Genomic DNA, 22,722 nt, shown 5'->3' on the forward strand with positions numbered 1-22,722 from the left:
CTGTGAAAATTGATGTTCGCATCTTTTAAAACAATTATCTTCCAAAAAGGGTCTTTGCATTATCTTAAAACTCAAAATAATAATAATAATAATGATATCAATTTCCTTTCCATACATTTACCCCCTGAATTTTAATAATATTTGTAATTCAGTTTGATACAATGTTATTGAAATTCAACAACAATTTGATACAATTACACTAATAATTTGATACAATGTTATGAAGGAATGAAAATTCATCCATCAAAACATTTAATTGCATCCTTTTGCCATTTATTAAATCTGCAACAGGATTTTAATTTCCGCTTTTACTTCGTAATATTACATATCTTATTTTGCAGCACGCTGATTCAGCCAATTCACGTTTTTCAGTCGTTTCAAATAAAAGTTTTTTTTTTTTTTTAAATAAATATGTATGCATTCTAAATGAATCGTTTAACAGAAACGAAAGCCAATAATCTGGGGGGACAAGCTGGTCAACAAAGGCGGCTAGTTTTAAATATTGCAGTTACCTTTTTCAATAAATTTTAGTTTACTTATCATGAACTTACTGATTTTCAATGATCTTTCCTGCAACAGCACAGCTTATTATCATTTTAATGGTACATTGTGAAAGTTTTTCCTCCTTCAGCAGAATATTTAATTAAATTTGGATGCAATAAAAAAATGCTTTAAATACAGGATGTCCCAAAAGAGAAACGTAGTTTATCTTTCTAAACATTGCACCTACACACACATTTCTAATTGAAAAATTTCTGTAAATAAAATAGGTAACTGTATAAAACACTTTGGCTTTTGTGGTGACTGATAAAAAAATTAAGTTTTATATGGATACCATAATGTAAAAGTATCAATCAGTAAAATGCTTCTCTTACACTCATACATGAAGTTTTACACTTCTACTTGCAACAAATTTTAATGAAATATAGTTATTTTCATGTTTAGAGAGATTTATTACAAATTTAGATGGAAACTTCATTAAATACGAATTTTGATATGAACATGGATTATATCCAAATTTCAGACCTTAAATATCAGGGATATCGCAGAGAAGTAGTAGAATATCAAGGGAAAAAAATGAATTCTTTGATTGCAATCGGGAAAGTGATATTAAGCTTTCCAATGACATGGTATATTTTAGTAATGAAAATGTTAATGATTTATATTGTACATAATCGTAACGCTGACCTAATCGCAGAAGAATATAGGAACGTCATCTCACGAGTTCCCTACATCTTACAAGAAAATGTATTTACAGAACAGTTTTGCGATTTCTTTTACTCCCTCCAGAGAAGACGAAGCGTTTTGCAAGTTACACAAATTTACATTTTGGTCGATTTATTTTCAAGTTACTTGGACGCTATTATACGAACAGTAAATTCAGAACTCACCATTTCAAAAACTACAATGCAAAGAAATACTTTAACGTTATTACTGCCATCCATATATACTATATAACATTTATGGATTCCATGGTCAGTTTTCAATCAGATAAAGATCGACATCCAAAGATTTACAACCGGGCCCCATTTCAGGTGGATTATATCTTACTTTTCTTTAGCAATATAATTTGGACAGAGAACGTCCTTGGATGTCCTTACAGAGATGGAAGCAACAATCATCAAAACGATCACTTTTCGAACGGGGGGGGTCCATTGCTCGTACAAGAGGCTCGCCGTCAGTAGCACTTTTCTATAAATGAGTGGTGTGGTATTTTTAGAAACTCTTTGGTTGGTTTTTATTTTTGCATGAAAGTACGCTGAACGGTGACTGAAATATTCAGTTTTGAATGGCATTATGTTTGAAGTCTCAAACAATTCTACAGAAGTAATTTCAACTTGATAGTACTTTTCCTCACTATACATCAACTATAAGGAGATGGCTGAAAGCTAAATTTCTACTCTAGTTGGTTTATAAGGACGCCTGTTGTCTTTTATGTATAGGTTTGCTTGCGTTCTTCTGAGGTACTAATCTCTATAAATGTCTCTTATAGATGCAGCAAATCTTTGACGAGAAATTCAAGAAACCTGTATTGATATCACAAGTGATGAACTGATAGGCGTATCTTAAGTGCTGTTAGAAAAATTTAAACTTTGTACTGGCGTCGAAGGTGTTCATGCTGAACATGTTTTTAAATACTTCAATTAAAGTATTATTTGACCATTTTTCAAAATTCAATGAGGGTTGATAAAGCACTGTGCAAATACTGCCTTTTCAGTTTGAGGACTGAAAAATAGCTTAAGTCAATAAATTCGCCTTTTAATATTTCAGTATATTTTACAGGGGAAAAAATGAAAAATTGTGTGCTTATAATGTAAGAAGTGTTTAAGTATCAGAAAAGCATTTTCATCACTGACATTTTTTCACAATGGGAGACGTGTAAACTTTTTTTTTAACTTCTTATTTTTAACCTTTCCAGAAAAGCAAAGTTTTTATACATTTAGGTACTTTACTTAGATGTACTTTAAAGTGCTTACATGCATGAGAATGACAGACGGTAAAAACTTTGATGGATTTGATTCAAAATTTAGTAAGGATCCACATTTCAGATGCTCAAATTTGCATAAAATTTTATTTATTCGAGTTGTTTCATTTTGGAGTTATCGTGTTTATATGCATGAGAAAATACAGACGGACAGACAGTCGGCCCTTTTTCGGATTTGTTCATAATTAGATATGGATCTATACTTTAAATGTGAAATCTGTACACCAAATCTTATTCATATAATAACTCTTACTTTTCCGTTAGCCGGGCGCAAGCAAAAAATCGCCGAATAATGTAGAATTCTGCCAAATTTCTTACGCCAAATTCGCTTTTGGTTCACAATCCATTAGCCGTGTGCAAGCGACAAATCGCCAAATAATGTAGAATTCCGCCAAATTTGCGTTTGGTTCACAACTGGCGACATCTGCGCCCGGTTAACGGAAAAGTACCAAATATTCATATAACTCTTTATATTTTGTAGTTATCATGTTCACCTGTACTAGAACAGACAAAACTTTCAGTGGCGGAATTTTCATTCGAAATTTGATTAAAATCTACATATTTCATATAAAAATCGTCTTTTAAAAAGCATTAAAAGCATAAAAAGAGCATTTTGAAATTATCGTGCTCACAGACAGAATGACAGACAAACATAATGCCAAAAATGAGTCTGTCGAACTCAGAAAAGTCCAAAACGTGAAGATTTGTCAAAATCTCGAATTCGAATTTTTGATGATTATATTAGTTTTTCCTTTGTATTTTATTTTATTAATTACTTTTTATACGATAAAGTAAAAAAAAAGGCTCATAGACAATCAAATCCAATCGGCCAATAAGAGTAAGAATTTGCGGATGAATTTCTTTTAATTTTATTTGAATGTTATTATCAATTTAGATAAATTTATTTTTAAAGTTATTTTAAATAGATTTCATAAAAATTGATTAGTATTTTGAAATGAACGACTAAATAATGAAAATAATATATATGTATATTTTAAAGTATAGTGAAATAAATTTAACAAGAATTTTTTTTTCAAAAGTTCAGAGGTATTTTTTAAAAAATTGCTATAATATTCTAGGAAGTTATTAAGTTATGTTTAATTAAAATAGGTCAAAGGTGCACGTTCCCACACTTTAAAATATGTTTGCCACGAATTTCGTTGCTTTCGGTACAGCGGTTTGTATTGTAGAACATTACCACACCTCTTCCTGTTTTTTTATTGGAAGACATTCATTAATATTTAATTTCTTCATTTAATTTTTCGAAGAATATGCAAATTCGTAAGCTGGATAATTTTCTTCTCTCAAAAGAGGTCGAAGAGCTTGTTTTAACAACTTTTTTAGTTTCTAAAATGAAGGCTTGAGTATACTTTCTCAAAAAAAGTCCATTCTGAAGTGGATCTTTTCTATGTAGTACCTCGAAAAGTACCTGTGTGGACCTAACAATGCATTTAAAGGAACCAAAAATTTATCATGGAAATGAAACATAGAAAAAGTGACGAATTTTCACTAATATATGCAGTTGGAAATTTATAATATTTTCATAAAATAAAATTTTGTCATATCGAAATCAAGGATTTTTTTATATAGTTTCTTTATACAGTAAACCCGATTTAAAAAATCTTTGTTTTTGAGAATATCATAATTTTTTATGCCAGTTTCTTAAATTGCTCATCAATTCGAGTGAGGTCGTGAATATGAATTTAAAATTACGAAAATATTGAGTGCCCTGATTTCGTTTACAAATAAGCAAAAATAAATCAGAAAGCTCAAATTAATTCAAGAATTTTATCAAACTTTTCCAATAACGCATTTGAGTTTATTTCTGTTTAACATAAATATGTCCTTCATTGGCTATTTGATTATTCTATTGTACACCTCAAGATCGCAAAACAATTTTTCATACTTGGATGACGCCACGGATTTTTTCATTATTATTCGATAATTAAATTCGACTTAAATATTTTCATGAATCTCCACTTTTAGATCTCCCTGAATTTGAAAAATAATTTCTGTATCAGTCTGTCTGCCAGCGACTAGGAATAACTCAAACACCGAGAAGTTATTACTTAAACGAATGAAAATTCGTATATATATATTAAGTAAAAACTGTATCTGTATTATATTTTGAAAAATTTGGTGAAAAAAAAAAAAAGGAATATGTTTATTTGTTCGATCGTGTGCTATGAACGCAATGATTTGAAAATACAATGAGCAAGATAAATGAATTTAGGTATGAGATTTTTTTAATACCAAAATAGTAAATATTAACTGTAACTAGTAACTTTGGGTTCATTCGGTCAAATGGAAGTATAAAACACATAACACAACTCTTCGCTACACTCAAAGGATAAACACAAAATGTGTCATATTGTGAAAGTATACAAGAAAATTGAGAGTTATTTAGAAGAATGTTTTACTTCCGAATATCGCAGAAACTGAAAGTAATTGAAAGTGTACTTTCATTTCATAAGTGTTCAGTGGCGGATTTTCCATGGCATAAAAGCAATTGCCTACAGCAGTTGGGATGAGGTGGCGTGCGCAGGCAGATATCGATTAAAAAGATGTTATTCGTCTGATTGCCAAAAAAAAAAAAAAAAAAAAAAAAAAAAGTTAAAAAATGCAAATTCTATGAATTATAAAATATTAATTTTAGCGCTGTTCAAGCATAATTGGTTAAGTACTGATTTATTTCATAATTCACTTAATTGTTACAACATCTATAAATACCAAGCGTTTGTTTCGATGTAATTGTTCGTAAAATGAATACTGGACAGTCATACTAAATCTATAAATAAAAACAAACAATTTCACAAATTTGCCAAAATAAAAAAATAGACCAAATTACTAATAGAGAATTCCAATAATGGGCACAGCCTAGGGCCGCAGAAATTTTAAATCCGCCACTGCAGATGGTGCAAAATAAGAAGCAAATTTTTCCAATATATAAGTTATATATACATTCATTAAAGTATTACAGTATTTATAAATACCAAGCTTCTATTCAAATATAATTGTCCTTAAAATGGACGCAGGAGAGTCATAGTAATTTCATAAATAAATAAAAACAAACAATTTCACAAATTACTAAACTAAAAATAAAATAAAAATGGACCAGTTTATTGAAAGTGGGACTTCAAAACAGGCACAGCTTAGGGTTGCAAAATGTTTAAATCCGCCACTGCAGGTGGCACAAAAAGAAAGTACAATATAAAAGTACAATTTTTACAATATAAAAGTTACACAAATTGCTTTTATTGCACATTATGTCGGTATAAGGAAAAAACAATTTTATATTGAAATAAACTAAGTAACATTTTTTTACCCGTCACTTTTATACAAATTTAAAAAACAGAAATGAAATAAGGCAGGCTTATAGGTAACAGAGACGCGACGAGACGGGACATGTTAAGCGATGCCACTCAAAACAAACGACTGTGTATCAATAATAAACCCTCTTTCGTCTCCCCCCCCCCCAGCTGTGAGGAGAAATAAAAGTGTGGGAACACAACGATGTAGATTTTTACTTTCCCACCGATCCAGAAATGCCTAGGGGGAGAGCCAGTTAGACAAAAATTAAAAAGGAAATAATAATTGTGAAAAAAAAAAAAAATCCTATAACCAGGCACCGATTTGAAAGGGAGGGAAGGGGAAGGGGGAGGCCCGGTCAAGGTTACCGCGCGGAACTCTGGGAAGGTAGCGGGCTAACGACCGAGAGGCCCGAAAGCGACTTCTCACAGGTCGGAAGGGTTTCTTTCTACGGCCATAAAATGTTGAATTTTAAATTGCAAACGAGCTTTAAAAAACAAAAGAAAACAAAATCTATGTTAATGGTTTTCACGCGACTAATTATTCAACAGACTGATAGCCAGGCACGTCATTAGGTCGGAATTTCTCATTGTATTTAAGAGAAAGAAAATAAACAGCCGGATAAAAAATATATTGAAAATATTAGCAGCGCTACACACACACCAAAGCTGGAATTTTTACAAACCGGTTCAAAGTTGTTTCGAAAATCAGAAAGCGAAATGCTTGGTTTCTGTATGACATGAAATTCGTAAATTTTTAAACCACGATTTTGAATGAAAAAAATCTTGGAAAAAAATGTATAAACGATTTTTTACTTATTTTTCCGTCTTTAAAAGTTTACACAGCATATTTATTATACATCTTTCAGAAAAACAAACCTTGATTTTTTTTAAAAAATGTTTTGCGTGCTTGAAGAAGTGAATCTGGTTAATTCAGTTGGAAATTTATTTGTAAGCAAACTGATGGAATTTCATTTTTGCTAAATCGCAAAAAGTAGTAGGTAGAAATGATTTTTGCAAAGTAGGTAAATGGAAATTAGATAAACAGGAATAGCAAAATTTCCACTATTTGTCCCGACTGATATTAACTGTCTGTGGACAGCAAAAATTTTAATAAACTGCAAAAAAAAAAAAAAAAAAAAGATTTCTTTTTAAATTAAACAAACGAAAATAGACAAACAATTTATTAGAACCAAAAAAAGCTAAATGCTACAACATTTGTGCCTGAAAGTGTTAAAATAAAACAAGGAAAAGTTAAAAGAAAAAAAGTTAATTCAAATTGCTATTTTTAAATATAGTGTGTATACATCTAACTTTTGCTAGACAAATGAAATAACCAAAAACCTCGATTTTTTTTTTTTTTTTTGGTTCTCCTTAAAGAAAATTAGCACTGGATCGAAAAAGAGTCTATTTAAGTTAAATACCCTAGATTGCCCTATTTTCGACTTATTAGTCTGAAAAAGACTGCTTTATCTAAAAAAAAAAAAAAAAGATTAATTAGATTTTATTTCTAAAAAATTATGTTCTAAAAATTCATTTGACCAGCATTTACTTTATATAAAACGGTTCTCATTCTTATGACCAATGTAGGTTAATCTCCTAAAGGAAAAATAGTAAAGTTAATAGTGAAGTACTATACTTCTGCCTCTTGTGCACTTTTTTTTTCCAATTCTTAAAATTTTCTGCTTTGTGTTGTCTAATTTTCAAAAATTTTGTTCAAAGCACCTTCCAACTGCTCGAAATTAGAATTCTCCATCATACAATCAGGCTGTTTCTCAATTTAGATTTAAAAATCCACTTTAGAAAAATTGAATTTCTGAAAATTAGCATTTTTTGCAGGAGAGGGCATCAAATATATCATGGAAATTCTTAATGCTAACCCCTTCACCTACGAATTCATTTGACATCCTAATTAGATGATCCATCTTATTTGTGATATTCACTATTTTAATTCCTATAATAATATAACAGCATTTGAGATTTTTGCATTCTAAATTACTTAATTTTTTCAATTAATTGCAGATTTTAAATTAAAAATTAAATAAATCGATGCACGAATCAGACTCATCATTGTATGCGAAGGGGGTTAATACATAATGGGTACATGAATTTACGCTACAAGTTTGGATTTACAGAACAGCATAATGCAAAAAATGATCGATTTGATATTAACGCATAATTTTGTATTCTTCTTTTAAATACATCGCGACAAAAAATAATTAAAAATGAAAAACCTGAAAAAATATACAGAGTTAAAATTAATAATGATGTTAATGACTTAAAATAATTGGGAATGTTTTAACCTTCACATTTCCGATTTCCTTTTAAGTCACTTTATTTCGATGTAACATTAACAAGTGTAAACTACACTTGCAGTTACTAAATCCCATATCAAATTTGATATATTTAAGTCACTGCGTTTTTGAGTTATCGCGTTTATATGTTTCTAAAACTACAGACCAACAGACGGCCAACCCCCCATCGAATATGGCTCACACTTTGACAGGTGTCTACACTAAAGATACTAAATCTGCGCACCAAATTTTATCTATCTAGCTCTTTGTTTTGTAGTTACCGTGCTAATCTATATTCGAACAATTGGACAGACAGAAATCTATCAGATTTTGAGCAAAATCTGATAGAAATCTATTAATTTGGAGTAAAAAAAATATATTGTCTAACACAAAAACGCTACTCAAAGCGTTTTTGTGTTATCTTTGTCACTCAAATTTAAGGAAATCTGAAATGTGGGGATTCGTCAAAATCTCATGTTCAAATTTTTTGATGATTACAATACTTTCTTTATACTTCGTACACAAGAAAGTAAATAAATAAACAATAAAAATAAAATCTATATAAAACAAAGAAATTTTAACAAAGAAAATGTGCATTACCGATATGACATTTTTTATCAACAGTGGCGATATATTTATTTCATTTACTGGTTTTAAGAAATAAATCTCAGTACCTTCACATCCGTACTTGAATACTTCACATTTAATTCGCAATCTGTCGAAAACCGAGATTTTTCATTCAGGAAATGAATTGTGCTAGCTGAATTTCCTTATCTGAATTTAATGCAGCTAAAAATGTTGAAATTAAACATTTGGTGACAATATTAAGGACTTAAAATGATTATCGTTGTTCAAGACATTTTATACTTGACGGCTGAATTGTAATTTGTCGATTCGGCAGGCTTCTCCAAATGAAGATGCGTTTTGTAAATTATAGCTTTCTCGTGATTTAAATAGAATAATTTTGAATTTTTTTTATTTAATTACATTTTTATCGTCTGCATATGATAATGCCATCTGCAATGAGCGGGATATACTTAATTTTTTGATTCAGTAGTATCGGTTATTTTTCTACAGCATCAGAGTTTGGGTTTTATAAGAATTTCTGATAATCAAATCTGAAGTACTTTATTAAATAGAAGCTAATTTAGAATGTGTGATACTGTATCAAACTGATACTTTAAATCAGGTATGAAAGTGTTTAAAGTACACAAAATTAATACAGAATAAGAGTATCAGTTTTTTGGACTCGATACTGATTGTTAAACTTCATGATGTCTTTTGTTTTTGGTAAAGTGATGATATATTAATCTGACACAAAGTATTAGATATAGTCAAGTTCGTCGTCTTACCTCGGCGATTCTAAGCATGCCTGGTAACTTTTTGACTAGATATACGTATGTTTCATCTTAAGCTTTACTACCCTTTATCCCACATATCAAGGAAGAACCCCGCGTTCTATACTAAATATATTGACAAATTTTCCTTTTCTCTTTTTATCCATTCATCAATCACTGCCAAAACCAAAGCCATTGCCATATCATCATTGGTATCTCTTCCGACGAAGCGAAATACCAATTTGAAATCATATTCGTATCAGTTTCAGCTGACAATCTGGTTGCATATATGAGAATCGATTTGAGTCTATCTTGAGTCTTGAGAATCGAATCTTGTTTCATTTTGATGGAAAAGAATCAGTTACTTTCTGCATCGGGTAAAAAGAATCAGCACAATCGAATATCATTATCACGTTGTACCTGATATAGCAAAATCGGTTGACCATTTAACCTATTGACAACTATGTAATTTCTTGCTATTGGTTTTTAGTATAAAGACAGCATTCGCAATTTGTATTCAATCCGAAAACACAGTCTCGTAAACTATATTTTTTATTAATCAATATTTTAGTTAAATAAATAAATATTTAAAAATAAAACTGAACAAAAGAAGGAAAAAAAAAAAAAAAGTGGGGCTGGGTAGAAAACAGCATTGAAAAAAGTACGAAAATATTCAATATGAAAAATGTCGTAAACGAATTTTTCCAAGATGTGGCATTTTAATGGCATGCAAATTTACAAATGTTCCATATCTTATCAAAAACATAAGCTATAATAAATTTTAAAAGGTTGTTTATAAAAACAACAAAAATGCCGTTAACTCGCCTAGTGCACAGTTATAGGATAGCAAATCTAACAAATGACAACAGACCCAACCAGACAATTTTATTGAAATGGAAGCTCAAAACAAAATAACTAGTTCAATTATAATTAAAAATGTAATTTAACAAAAAAAAATTAAGTCATTTCAAATAAAAATGTAAATAGATGTTAATTTATTTATTTACTTACTCTAAATTATTAAGTTCTTAAGAATATTTAAAAAAAAAAAAAAAGAATTAACTACAGCAGAAAATGGCGATTGTGTTGAACAATTATCTAAGACCTGCCGCATTTGCCGTACACATATGCCATATACATACATACAAAATACGAACTATAAAAAACACTGAGTTTATGCATTAGGAAATACCCTTTAAAAAATTTAATGAACTAAACAAGCGATTGTAATTTAATTAATTTTGCATTTACTTAAATTTCAATCTTTATCCATTTTGATCTTATAATTTCTGTGTGTTCTGATTTTAAAAATTCAAAACAGGATAATAGAAAATTAAGGAACGTGAATAACAAAAATTGCAATAATTAGAAGTTTCATAAGAAAGCTTTTTATTTTAGAAGCAGAATATAATAATCATAATTAAGATGAGCCTACTCAAACGTATGCAGATACTTTTCTGGTTGCTACATTTTGGTGTATATAAAATTTCAACAAAATATATCAGCCATTAGACCATGGGGAAAAGAAATGTGCACACAAAAATTAATAATTCAGGTGTCGAGTATCGGGTGAAAAAGGAGAGTATAAAGTAGGAAAAAACACTAATCTCATAAAACTTTATATAATCACGCCATTTATTCAATGTGCATTTAATTTGTATCAATCACGGGTTCAAAGCATCTTATAGTTGTCCCAAAGCAACTCGAACTGTTTCTTGAAGAATTACAGCAATATGGCGTGTAATTCTAGCTGCCAATCCAGACAGAGTCCGTATACTTTCTTCACAGACATGATCTTTCAGATATCCTCACCAACAGAAATCAGTGACAACAAATTTAGAAAAGGGGACAAGAGAGTCAGAAAATTTCTCGAAATAACCCAGTCCACTGCATAATGGACAAAAAATAGTTCCATCACTTGTCGGTCAATATGGGATGTTGAGCTTTGAGCAGGAAGACAGTAGACCCTAACTATTCGCATTCTTGTAAGACAGGGATGGTTTGTTGCAATAAAGTTGACAATAACGTAACCAAAGACGGAACACTCTTTAAACCTTGAGAAATATTCTCCTCAAAGAAAAAGGGATGAAAATAAAATCAGCAACAACCAAGTCATACAGTAATCAGAAAGCAAAGATTATTCATGCGCAAAGTTAGGATGTGCAGTACTCACTATATGATCGTTCTGTATTGAGTACTTCACTTATGGCAAAATGCGTTTCATTTAATCAAAAAATGTTTCAAAGCCATGCATTGCCAATGGTTATTCTGGAATCAATTTGTTTTTCCGACTCTTGGGGATGAAACTTTTGTACACTGCAGATCTTGTATGGATATCACTTTAAAATGAATTGCAGAACCTTTCGTGCTGTACACCAAGGGAGAAATAAATTACGTGACACACTGTTTTGACACTTCTCAAAGATTATTGGGAATCAGAAGTGCTTTCAACCAAAGCGATAGCGATTTCTCCATATTTCCATTTGAAGTTTGTTTCCATTCTCCTCTCCATACAACTTTCCAGTCTTTTCAAATTTAGTAATCGTCTTTTTCGGTCCATTCACCGACATATGATTTTTTTTTTGTAGGCCTTTAAGGCATCGATAGTCTCAGAGTACAATGAAACTGTTTTTGTAACACTAATAAAGCAACCTGAGAAGTTTAACTTGATTTTTCTTCCCTAAAGGCATGGCAATACTTTGGGTACTAACATTTTAAACGTTCCTAATTTGTGTACTTTTTACATTACATGAAAAGCCTTACCTAAAGGTAAAAAATTTAAACGATTATTTTTTTTAGCGGTTTTCTTTTCTCCATGGCCTATGTAATGGATAAACCAAATCGCAATGAAGTAGATCAATCGAACCAGGCTCTACGTAGGTATGAATAAGGTCACTTTATAACTTATTTGAATCGTACCGCAACTGACATTTCCAAATATCAAATTCATATATTTCTTACTTAAAATGAATGAAATAAAAAAAATTTTAGACTACAAGACCTTTAAAATTATAACTGTTCAAACTATTTCTGTATAACTTGACAAATGTATCACTTTTTCAGAATTTTATACAAATTATAACCTAATATTTAAATAAATTCATAAATGAGGTTCGAGGTAACGCAGTCATGCTGGTTCAGAAAACTAAGAAAGAGAAAGCTCAGTTAAGAAGGGCAGAATGAAATAAGTTTCAAATATCAAAATCATGTATTATCTCCACGCCATTAACTGCAATAGCTAAATTATATTTTTAGAATAACTGGTGAAAATTTTAAAAACAGGTAGAGCAGTCCAAAATAAGCAGAATTTTGTAATGACAAAAATGGTGTGCTGAGACGGCAGAAAATGCTGCCTATCATCATTCCCAGTATTCCATTAGTGTAAAATGCAATCCAAGTGCCAAATTCAAGTAATATATATCATTTCGGGAACAAGAAATCTCGTTTAAAATGCATTTTACGCATGAGCCTAGGGGGTGGAAATGCACCAGCCGCTTCTAAACACGTACACAGAATGATTTCTGAATGGATACTTGCCGAATTGCCACACATTCCTGATATTTAACAGGATTTGAGCTTATCAGTGTCACGAAGATTAGAGAAAAATAGCATAGAAATTGTTCGTTTATGAACCTGCAGCACGTAACATGAGGTTAATCCTGTTACAGGCACAAGAGTGCTCTTTGGCTATCTCGGCCACCAGGCATGATATATGACAGGCATGCTTTTCTTCTTTTGGGGGATACATTAAGAATTTGTTGTACGAGTCCCACTGAGTCTGGTGAAATTCTCGTGGCTAAATTATCAATTATCAGAAATATCCCTGTCAGAAAAATGTACATGGACCAACAGAAATCATTAAAAGTGAACATCAACATATACAGCGAATCTGTCTATAACGATATGGTAGAGACCTAGATAAAATACTGTCATAGACAGGTTATAGTTATAATCAGTTTCAACAAATAAATAAAAAAGTCAGCAAAAAAAAAAAAAAAAAAAAAGATAAATTTGAGTTTTGCTTTAAGAACATCAGTTGCCTTTTCCTCATGACTTTGATCACAGTACTAATTTTGCTAAAATATTTTCATCGCTTGCGCCGCTGAAAGTTAGCACATCACTGTAAGTTAAAAAATCTTCAGCGGCAATTTTTAAAGCGCCTTCGCTACTTTCCATTGACAAACGGCTTCAATTTATTGGTTCTGGTACTATTTAAACACAACAGGACTGTCTGCCTCTACTTCAATTTCTCTCCACTTTTACAAGTTTTTCCTTTAAAAGACATTGTTTTAAAATACACATTTGCCGGCATCAGTTGATGGACAAAGTTTCATTTACATTATACTCATCATCGGAAGAATACTTTTCTTTCTGGTTGTTTCCAGAATGTGGTGTCGTTAGCTGAAGCTGTCTTTTTTTCAAATGTAATAGTTTTTAAAAACAATCCCGTGACGTTCACAAACGGAGGATAGCCATCCGTTTTAAAATAGCTATGGTTTTAAAATAGTTATTGCTTAGTAAAGGACCCGAATTTTAAAAACAATCCGAAACGTTCACAAATGGAGGCAAGCCATCCGTTGTTGGTTTTGTAATTGTTGTTGTCTAGAAAAGACAGAAATGTTTTCCGATTTTTCAGAAATCATTGGCTTAGTAATGAGTAAGGTTTTCTTTCGCATCTAATGGAACTATCTTTGTGTAGGTTTGTCAACATTATTATTTAAGGCATCTTTATACCGTTTTTCATTAGCTATCGACACTTTGCTTCTGTCCACAACATCCCCGTATTTTTTCTTTTTTACAAAACTAGTTATTCTTAGCAGCGAAATCCTATATATTTTAGCAGCATTGAATAACTTCAATTCTTGATCGATTTCTAAAAGGATTTTAAACTTTTTTTTTTTTCAAATTTTAATGCTTTAACATCACTTAAATATATAAAAAACGAATTGCAAGGAAAATGTGTCCAAAGTTAGTAATGTCTAACTTACAAATGAAAAGATTCTATAGTTATCACTTGGAGAAAGTGGCTATCTCTCCTTTTCTGCTTTCTCCCCAATTCTCCTTTTAAAACAAGTTGGATAGTGCCACTTATAGAGATCAAAGCTACATATAAACAGCAAACAGACACTTTTTTTTAAACTGCGATTTTCAAAGACCAGGCTTCTCTGTAAAGAATCAGGGACAAACTTCATGTCCACACATAATTAACCACTTGCACGTGTCTCTACGTGTCTCACACGTCAAAATGCTTTTGTTACAAAATCGTCTATGACTTCTTGTACATGTTGGCAGACAATTATCACAGAAATAAAAATGAGGCTCGCGACTCGTCGACTGAGACTGCTAGCCGAAGGACAGTTTACAGAAGCACAATCTTAGGTCGAAAATTAACTCATTTAGGAGATATTAATATTTTTCCGATTTCTATAAATACTCTGTGTGGCCTCGCCGCGAATTACAGTGGACTGTTTTGGCACGCGCATCTGTAAATCTCTTGCCAGTGCAAGTGGTTAAGATGATGGATTGAGCCATAAAAACAAATGAATCGAGGCGGATGAGGGGGAAACTACAAAGTTAACAGCTCAAAGAATAATAATCTCTGATTTGTATGTTGTACAATCTATAGGCATCAAATATCTACGCATTCCAATCATAATCCTTCACGTCCTTTAGCCCTCCAACTATAAAATGTCAAAACAACTAAAGAGTCAAGAACTGGACACGGAGGAACATATCATTCTTTTTCTTACTGCATATTCCGGAGATGGGATGTTGTTTTCCAAAAAGGGGAAAAAATCGGGTTATCTATACTATTAGCTTTTTAAAGAGGAAAAATTATCAATGGAGACAGATTCAGCTTTAAAAAAATTATTACAGTTGCACTGATTAAATAGAAATTTCACCGGGACTGAAATAAAATATCATAATAAGACATAATATTATTCTGATACTTCCGCTTTACTGCCATGTTTAACTGTACTACCGATGAGAATCTTTTATTACTATTAGTGATTCACAACATATATTGTACGTCTATGTTTTTAACTGCTGTGAATTATCTTGCCTATTGCTTTTTCAAATTGTGGGATCGTTAAGGGGTTCAGTAAAATGTCCGAATTAGTGTAACTGTTAATAATTTACGTTACGTTACATACCGACAATTTACATACAAAAGTTTTGAATAATTTAAAGATATATATAAGAGCCCGAATCAAAGCATGCAGCACATGCCATCCATCGCAAGATTTGAACCGAGTCATAGTGCCTCAAGACATCAGATGGCACTGTCTCTGATGTCAGTCAGTTATGGTTAGTATTAATAGAGTGGCTACACAACTGTATATTCCATAACAGCTCACTTTGGTGCCTCTATATATCTCTCTCTTAACTATGAAACTTCATATTTTTAGAATTCGGCTGTAAAGAAATTGAGAAAATTCGCCATATGCTTGCCAATCATTAACAAAAGAACAGTTTTGTCTTACCTTGATTTTGGCCACATTGTTTGCATGCCTTTCGTCATCCATACACATTGGACTGCCAAGTGGTCTTTCCGGCATGTGAGTCGTCGTGATAACAGTCGACAGAATATTATGGCAGGAGGCAGAAATCTGAGGTGGTGGTGGAGTATTTCTTGGGTCCATGAGTTCGTCATCGGATAGTTCACCTTCCCAAGACATTGGCCGTTCCGTGGTCCCGTCATCTTCCACACACACACCATTCACCTCCACTATTCTCTGCTTCTTAGTCCGGAGGCTGATGGGACCATTCGCAACCACCTGCATCACTTCTGCGTCGTCTTCCTCTTCTTGCTCGTGTTCCTTTTTAGGGAACATTTGGGGGTCACCAGCAGACGAGGGTCGAGGTGGCGAGGACGTTGGGGGCGGCGGAGGATTGCCGCCCCGGTGCTCGTTGAGAAACGTTACCTTATCCATTGTCATCCAGTCTTTTTGGGTTGGAGTGTGGGGCTTGGCCCACCCTCCCTAGCACTCGGTGGTATAACAGATATGTTTGCCAAATACTGGCATAAAATGAATAGCAACTGACTACTTTTTGCGTTGAAATACAACTCTCCTTCTTGATTAAAAATAATCCAAAAAAAAATGATGTGAAATGTGTATTTTTACCCGTTCGTTTGAATAAAAACTGATCACAAGGAGGAGGAGAAAAAAATTCAACAAAATAATGCCAAATTATGAAAGAAATAAGCTGCTAAGATTTAAAATAATCTTAGAAAAAAAAAGGGAGGGGGGGGGAGAAAAAAACGACACATAAAATAAACAATATAAATATCTTTGATAAAAATCGAACTACTGTTTTGTTTCCTTTAAAACTAACTTTCCGAACACATATGAGTTCTTTATGTTTCCTTCTTTTAAAAGTTGAACAAAATAAAACGGAAGTATTTAGCACAAAAGTTTGGTGTGTTAGAAGAAAGTTGATATCGGCTAACTGCTATTGGTCCCACGGCACTTCTGCTGGGTTCTGGCACCGGTGGCTCCTGCCACCAATGTAATTCCAGTAAGGCCAGTAGAGGAAACGCAGATTTTGTTCACAGAAGAACCCAGTGACATGCCAGTAGGATGCTTCACCACTCGGTAGTGGGCTTTCCTTCATTCTTGAATTAGAGCAACGAAGTTTACTCTGAAAAAAAAAAAAAAAAAAAGATGATGAAAACTTAAGAAAGAGTATTAAATAAGCTTTATAAATATATCAAAAGAATAATTCTTACAAAAAAGGATAATTGAAGTATAATAAATAATCTATTAATCTGTCGATTTAACGAATAAAATTTAATTTATTCAAACATTTTATCCTTCAACTAAACCATACGGCTTTTATTTTTTCAATTTTTTTAAATGTTTTTTTTTCTCTTTACTTTTTTTTTCTTTGTCACCCCCCCCCCTTTTTTTTAACAAATTTTTCAACTCGATTATATACAGTACACTCCCGATTATCCGCGGATTTGGGTGGCACGGCCGCCGCGGATAACAAAAATCGCGGATAATCCGAAAAAAGCTAAAACCGGGTATAGCAAAAGAGAAAACAGTCATTCGAACTTTGAAAAATCGTTTTATGTACATTAAAACGTAAAATAAACAACAGGAAATCTTTAACTAACGCTTAATATTTTAGTATATCACTCAAAACTAACCTAAAATACATTTAGTTAATGAAAACAGAAAAGTGCTTTGTACTTACGAGAGGCGTCAAGGATACACAGGAAAATTAATTCATATGTACTGTTTTAAGACTGTAATGTATTATGTAATTACAAAAGCATAACTGTAAAACTACACCTTTTTGAAGAAATCAGTCATTTGTGTTTGCTTCTTGCTTTGGAAGCATTTTCTCTTTGCTTGGAAGCAAAAACAAACACTTTGTGCGGCAGGCGCGGATAATCGGGAGTCTACTGTATTTCACAATAAAATTATACTGCATTTTAATTTTAGTCACTAACAGAAAATTATTACGAACCGGTGTCTTATATTATATAGTGTTCAAGCATGTTCTCATGCTTTATTCGCAAGAAACTTGTCGTAGTGTCTGGCCAGGCTGAAAGGTCATCAACTTGAAAAATTACTACTGAAATCCAATTTAATAGAAATAAACATAGATAGAACAATTCTTAACAGAAAAATCCTCCCACAAAAAAATCAATATTTCGCAAAAGTTCAACATAAACAAAATGTTTAGTACGGGTGTTTTTTTTTTGGGTTTTTTTTTTTTTTTTTTTTTTTTTTTTGTGTGTGTGTGTGTGTGTGTGTGTGTGTGTGTGTGTGTGTTCGTGCGCGCACAAAAATTAAGAACATATTCTTTGATACTTTTATTTTATTTATTTCGTTATTTTAAATTATTTCTGCAATTACTTTAATTTTAAAAGAGATTAAATAATGACTTTTTTATCTAGACATTGTCAAAGTCTAAAATTAAAATAACAGGAACTCATTCAGCAATAAATGAGCAGAATCCGGCTTGAACCCCTTTTCACAAAAAACGAACTAAAGTGGTTTATGTAAGAGAAGTATTCAAAGCATCCGCACTCGCCTACTGTCACACAATCAACCTTGTCAGGGTCACCGACCACAGCCATCTGTCCATGTCAGAGTTACTGAACAGACAGTGGAATAACCTACTGTCGAGTTCAGGAAGGCTTTTTGCCAACATGTCAGAGAAAAGGCGTTTATATTTGGACGGGCGGAATGCACGAATCAAAAGGATTATTACTTCTAGGAATCTCTTTCTCTCTGAGTATATATCCGAACATGCAACATATATAGAAGTCCAAATTACACAACAGTAGCATAACATACAATTTTCATTTCCCAGATTTCGAAAAAAATTAAAAGAAATGAGTTTAAATTCAGTAGAAAGTTTGTACAGTACAAAGAAATTCATATTACATAAATTTAATTTATATGCATCGTTTCCAGTTGTACATAGATTCATATACAGTATATTATGAGGTACATTATTTGTCTTTTAAAGTGTTATACATCCATTTAAAATCCCCATCATTTATATTATCATATTTTCCTAAATATCAAATACATTTAAATTTGAAATTTGTTTTGAAAAAATTGGCAAGAATTTGTATTATAAAAACTTGACTGAGGTCATTAAAACAAAAACGAAGCAAACAGCCTTCTATTACTAAGTCAGTGCAGAGCATTGGATTGACACAAAATAAAACTAAAGAAAGCAAATAATATATATATATATATATATATATATATATATATATATATATATATATATATATATATATATATATATATATTCTAGCAATTTTTAAAATTCTAAAATTCTAGCAATTTTTTTTCATCAGATATAAAAAATAAGTCTTCAGATTACGTTTATTTCATCAGTCTCAAATATTCCATCAGATTGATGATACCATAAATATAATATAAAAACAAATCAAATAATTATTAAGTTAAGCAAATTTTGAATGATAACAGAAACATTCCAAATTTCTAGTTTAGCACAAGGAAACTTAAATCCGGATAATGCTCGAATATACTCCGAAGAATTGTTTAGAAATGTTTTAGAAACTAATATTAGTATTTCATATATCCTCAAGAATATGGATACTCAGACTGACTAGTGAAAAGACTGTTAAAAATGTTAGTGAATGTAAATAGAATAGTGCTGTTAAAAATGTTAACTTTAACACCTAATTCATGTACGCCTGATCACCTAATCTACCAATAAGGAAGAAAAATTCAGCATATTACTTTTCTCCAATATCTACTTTCAAAGAACATGGTGAAAAAATATTTATTTGACAACACGTGGAATTGTAAATGTAAAATATTGCACACAAAATTAAACAAATCACCAACTTCATATTTTCTTATATTTCAGAATCAGGTCAACCACATATTCTGTTTTAGATGCTTTTTTAAAAAAAGTTTCTGTTAAAAAATTGCATACTGAATTTCCCCTTTAGAAAAAAACAGAATGGTTTTTTTTAAAGGAGGAATTTACCATATTTAGTTTTGTTTCAGATAATGAAATATTAACTACAAAAATTTCCTTTTTAGGTGAAGTATGATTGATGATCTGAGTAAGATAAAACAGGCCGTTAATTTTGCAAATTGGAGAGAAGGGAGAAAGGATCATTAATAAGCATATAACAATCAGCTGCTTATTAATGTTTCTTCAAGCATTTCCAACAAATTGGTGAAAAAAATTCAAATTTGGTAAATCTAGATCTTAAGACACGCAAATAATAATAGAATAGAGTGATCATGAAAATAGTAACTTCTACAGTACTTCGGTGGAAGTCATTGAGGTTCAAATCTTTGTGGAGTATTCCCAATTTATAAAGCGCCCATCAACCTCAAATATGCTGATATATGATGAAGATTAATGGAGTACTTGAACACAACGGTTCTAAACCACCGCACCCAATTATGTTAAATAGAATACGCAGCTATTTAACGTAATGAATGAAATTTAAAACAAAAATAAAGTAAAATTCATTTAGCATAACAGAAGTTAAGAACATTCTTAAAAGTAGGGAGGGGAAACGAACAAACAAAAAGACGGGGGTAGGAAGGGAAGCAGTTTCCATTACAACATTACCGGTAATCTAAAGCAGATATTATTATGAACAGCTTAATTTCTACTTTTTAAAAAATATAAAGTTCTACTTAATAACGGAATGAAGGGTGAGGGACTTAAAATAACGCAAATTCCTATTTATCTTGAACCAGCATGAATTTTGACAGGCTAAATTTAAGCATAAATTTGATTTATATGTTGAAAACATCCAACTGATGCATGTATAAAATGGAGGACAGGGGGAATATATATAATATGACATGTATAAAAGTATAGCAAGTCCTCAACATATAACAATCAGGATGAATTCAAAGGTTAATTAAAGAAATTAAATTACTGTAAAATCTCTACTATTCGGGTTTTTACCAATCAAAGCCACTGGTAATTAAGTAAGTATGGAAAATTGAATTGTCTTTTTCATTCTTTAAATTAATTAAATAAATAAAGTCATCGAATTTTTGAGAGACACCTTTCAAGCTGATATCGAAGCCAATATTTATATAATCGAAATGTGATCTTTTATAATTCATGAATTTATTTAGAAGTGGGGAAATATTAAAAACAGTTTTATTTTTAAACACGTCTATAGTGATATTAGCAAACTCCAGTATATTCATTAAAAAACGGGGCAGTAAATGTACCAGAAAGTTTCATATTTTTTCGTGGAGAAAATATTCCATTTGAAAAAGCTCAAATAACATTAAAAAAAAAAAAAAAGTAGCAAACACTAACATTCTTTTCAGAATTAATTAATGTCGATTTAAAAATTCATGTAAGAAGTTTGATAATTAATAAAAGAATTTAACATGTTAATAAGTGGTAGAATTTATGGATTTATTTTTATAAATTCAAATAAATAATACTGGAAAAGCTAGTAGAAAGAAAAGGCATGATTTAAATTTGTTCTCCATTAATAGAATTTTCGATTCTCGGAGATAATTTTAATCCCAATAAACTTAAATAATCCAGTTCCTACTTTATACAACAATTTGGAAAGGAAATAAATACTCATGTATTCACAGATTACATCGGAGAAAGTTTATTTTTGAAACAGGTTAGCGAAAAAAAAGAAAAAACTTTTAAAGAACAGGATTTATTTAAATAATATTGGGGAAAAAAAAAAAAAGTACGTTATTGTAGAACAAAGGTTAAAGCACGAGTAATTCAATATTAATAAAGCAGAATAACATTTTCAAGTTTGAAAATGCGGTCGCCGGAAATGGCAAGTTCGTCATATGAAGTACTATTTTGGTAGATGACGATGGAATCAGCAGTATAAGGTCTTTGACTTGCGGTAAATCAAAATTCTACGAAAAGGTTACCGATCTATGAAGAAGTAATTTACAAATGAAAAACTAAATTTTCCACCGAAACACATCATCATTTGACGTAATATTCAGAATTACCTACTGCAAAGAGGGGTAAGGTAAATGCACAAGCACATAATAATGATGAATACAGACCAACAATCTGTAGGGACATTTAGTATTAACAATCAATATAATGCAGTAGATATTGTGGGATTTGGTAAATTTTAGAGTTTTTCAAAGAAATTTTGTGACGATTTCTAAATGTACATAATAATCAGAATGTACATTTCCATTATTACAATTCGTTTTACCGTTCCCTACCGTTTTTTATTACTACCGTTCCATTATTACAATTGTTTTATCAGATTTTAATCAATATTAATTTTACTTAAAGAAATTTTCAGGTAAAAAAGTTTGATATCACGTAGCTGTTTCATTAAAAGACGAAAAACACACAGTATTAATAATTTTGTCAAAACAATGAATTAAAAAAAAATAGCTAGGTTAATTAACGAAGTGTTCTACATAAACCTCTGAAACATTAAATTTGATGATATATGAATTTTTATTACTTTGTTTTCATAGAAAAAATTCATCGCATCACAGATATTCAGTCAAATCAAGAATCACATCATATATTCTACAGCTGTAGTGAAGGAAATTATAATATTAGGAATTAAAACATTTTCCGGCTTTTGAACTTCGCAAAACAAAGATTCCAAGAAAACAAAACAAAAAAAAATCAATAATAACAATCATTGGAACATTTTCTGGGGTTTTTTATATATATATATTTTCTTCTAATTTTTTGAGATCTTAATATCTTTTTAATATACGAGTATAAATATAACAAGTAATCTTACCCAATTTAAATCTTTGAAAAAAATTCAAGGTTTCTATTAAAAGATCCCCCCCCCC

At 31.1% G+C, this 22,722-nt stretch overlaps 1 protein-coding gene across 2 annotated transcripts in view; it reads right to left on the bottom strand.

The window, feature by feature from the left end:
* The window catches only part of LOC129962687 (nuclear hormone receptor FTZ-F1 beta-like), a 133,859-nt gene that overhangs the window by 17,357 nt on the left and 93,780 nt on the right, over positions 1–22,722 (bottom strand). For both annotated transcript variants that reach the window (XM_056076600.1, XM_056076601.1), the window contains exon 2: positions 15,910–17,068. In XM_056076600.1, coding sequence (XP_055932575.1) covers positions 15,910–16,365 — 456 coding nt within the window. In that variant the 5' untranslated portion in view covers positions 16,366–17,068. The remainder of the gene's footprint in view (positions 1–15,909; positions 17,069–22,722) is intronic.

This window comes from Argiope bruennichi, chromosome 3 (assembly GCF_947563725.1).
Source record: "Argiope bruennichi chromosome 3, qqArgBrue1.1, whole genome shotgun sequence".
In the NCBI taxonomy this organism is placed as follows: Eukaryota; Metazoa; Arthropoda; class Arachnida; order Araneae; family Araneidae; genus Argiope; species Argiope bruennichi.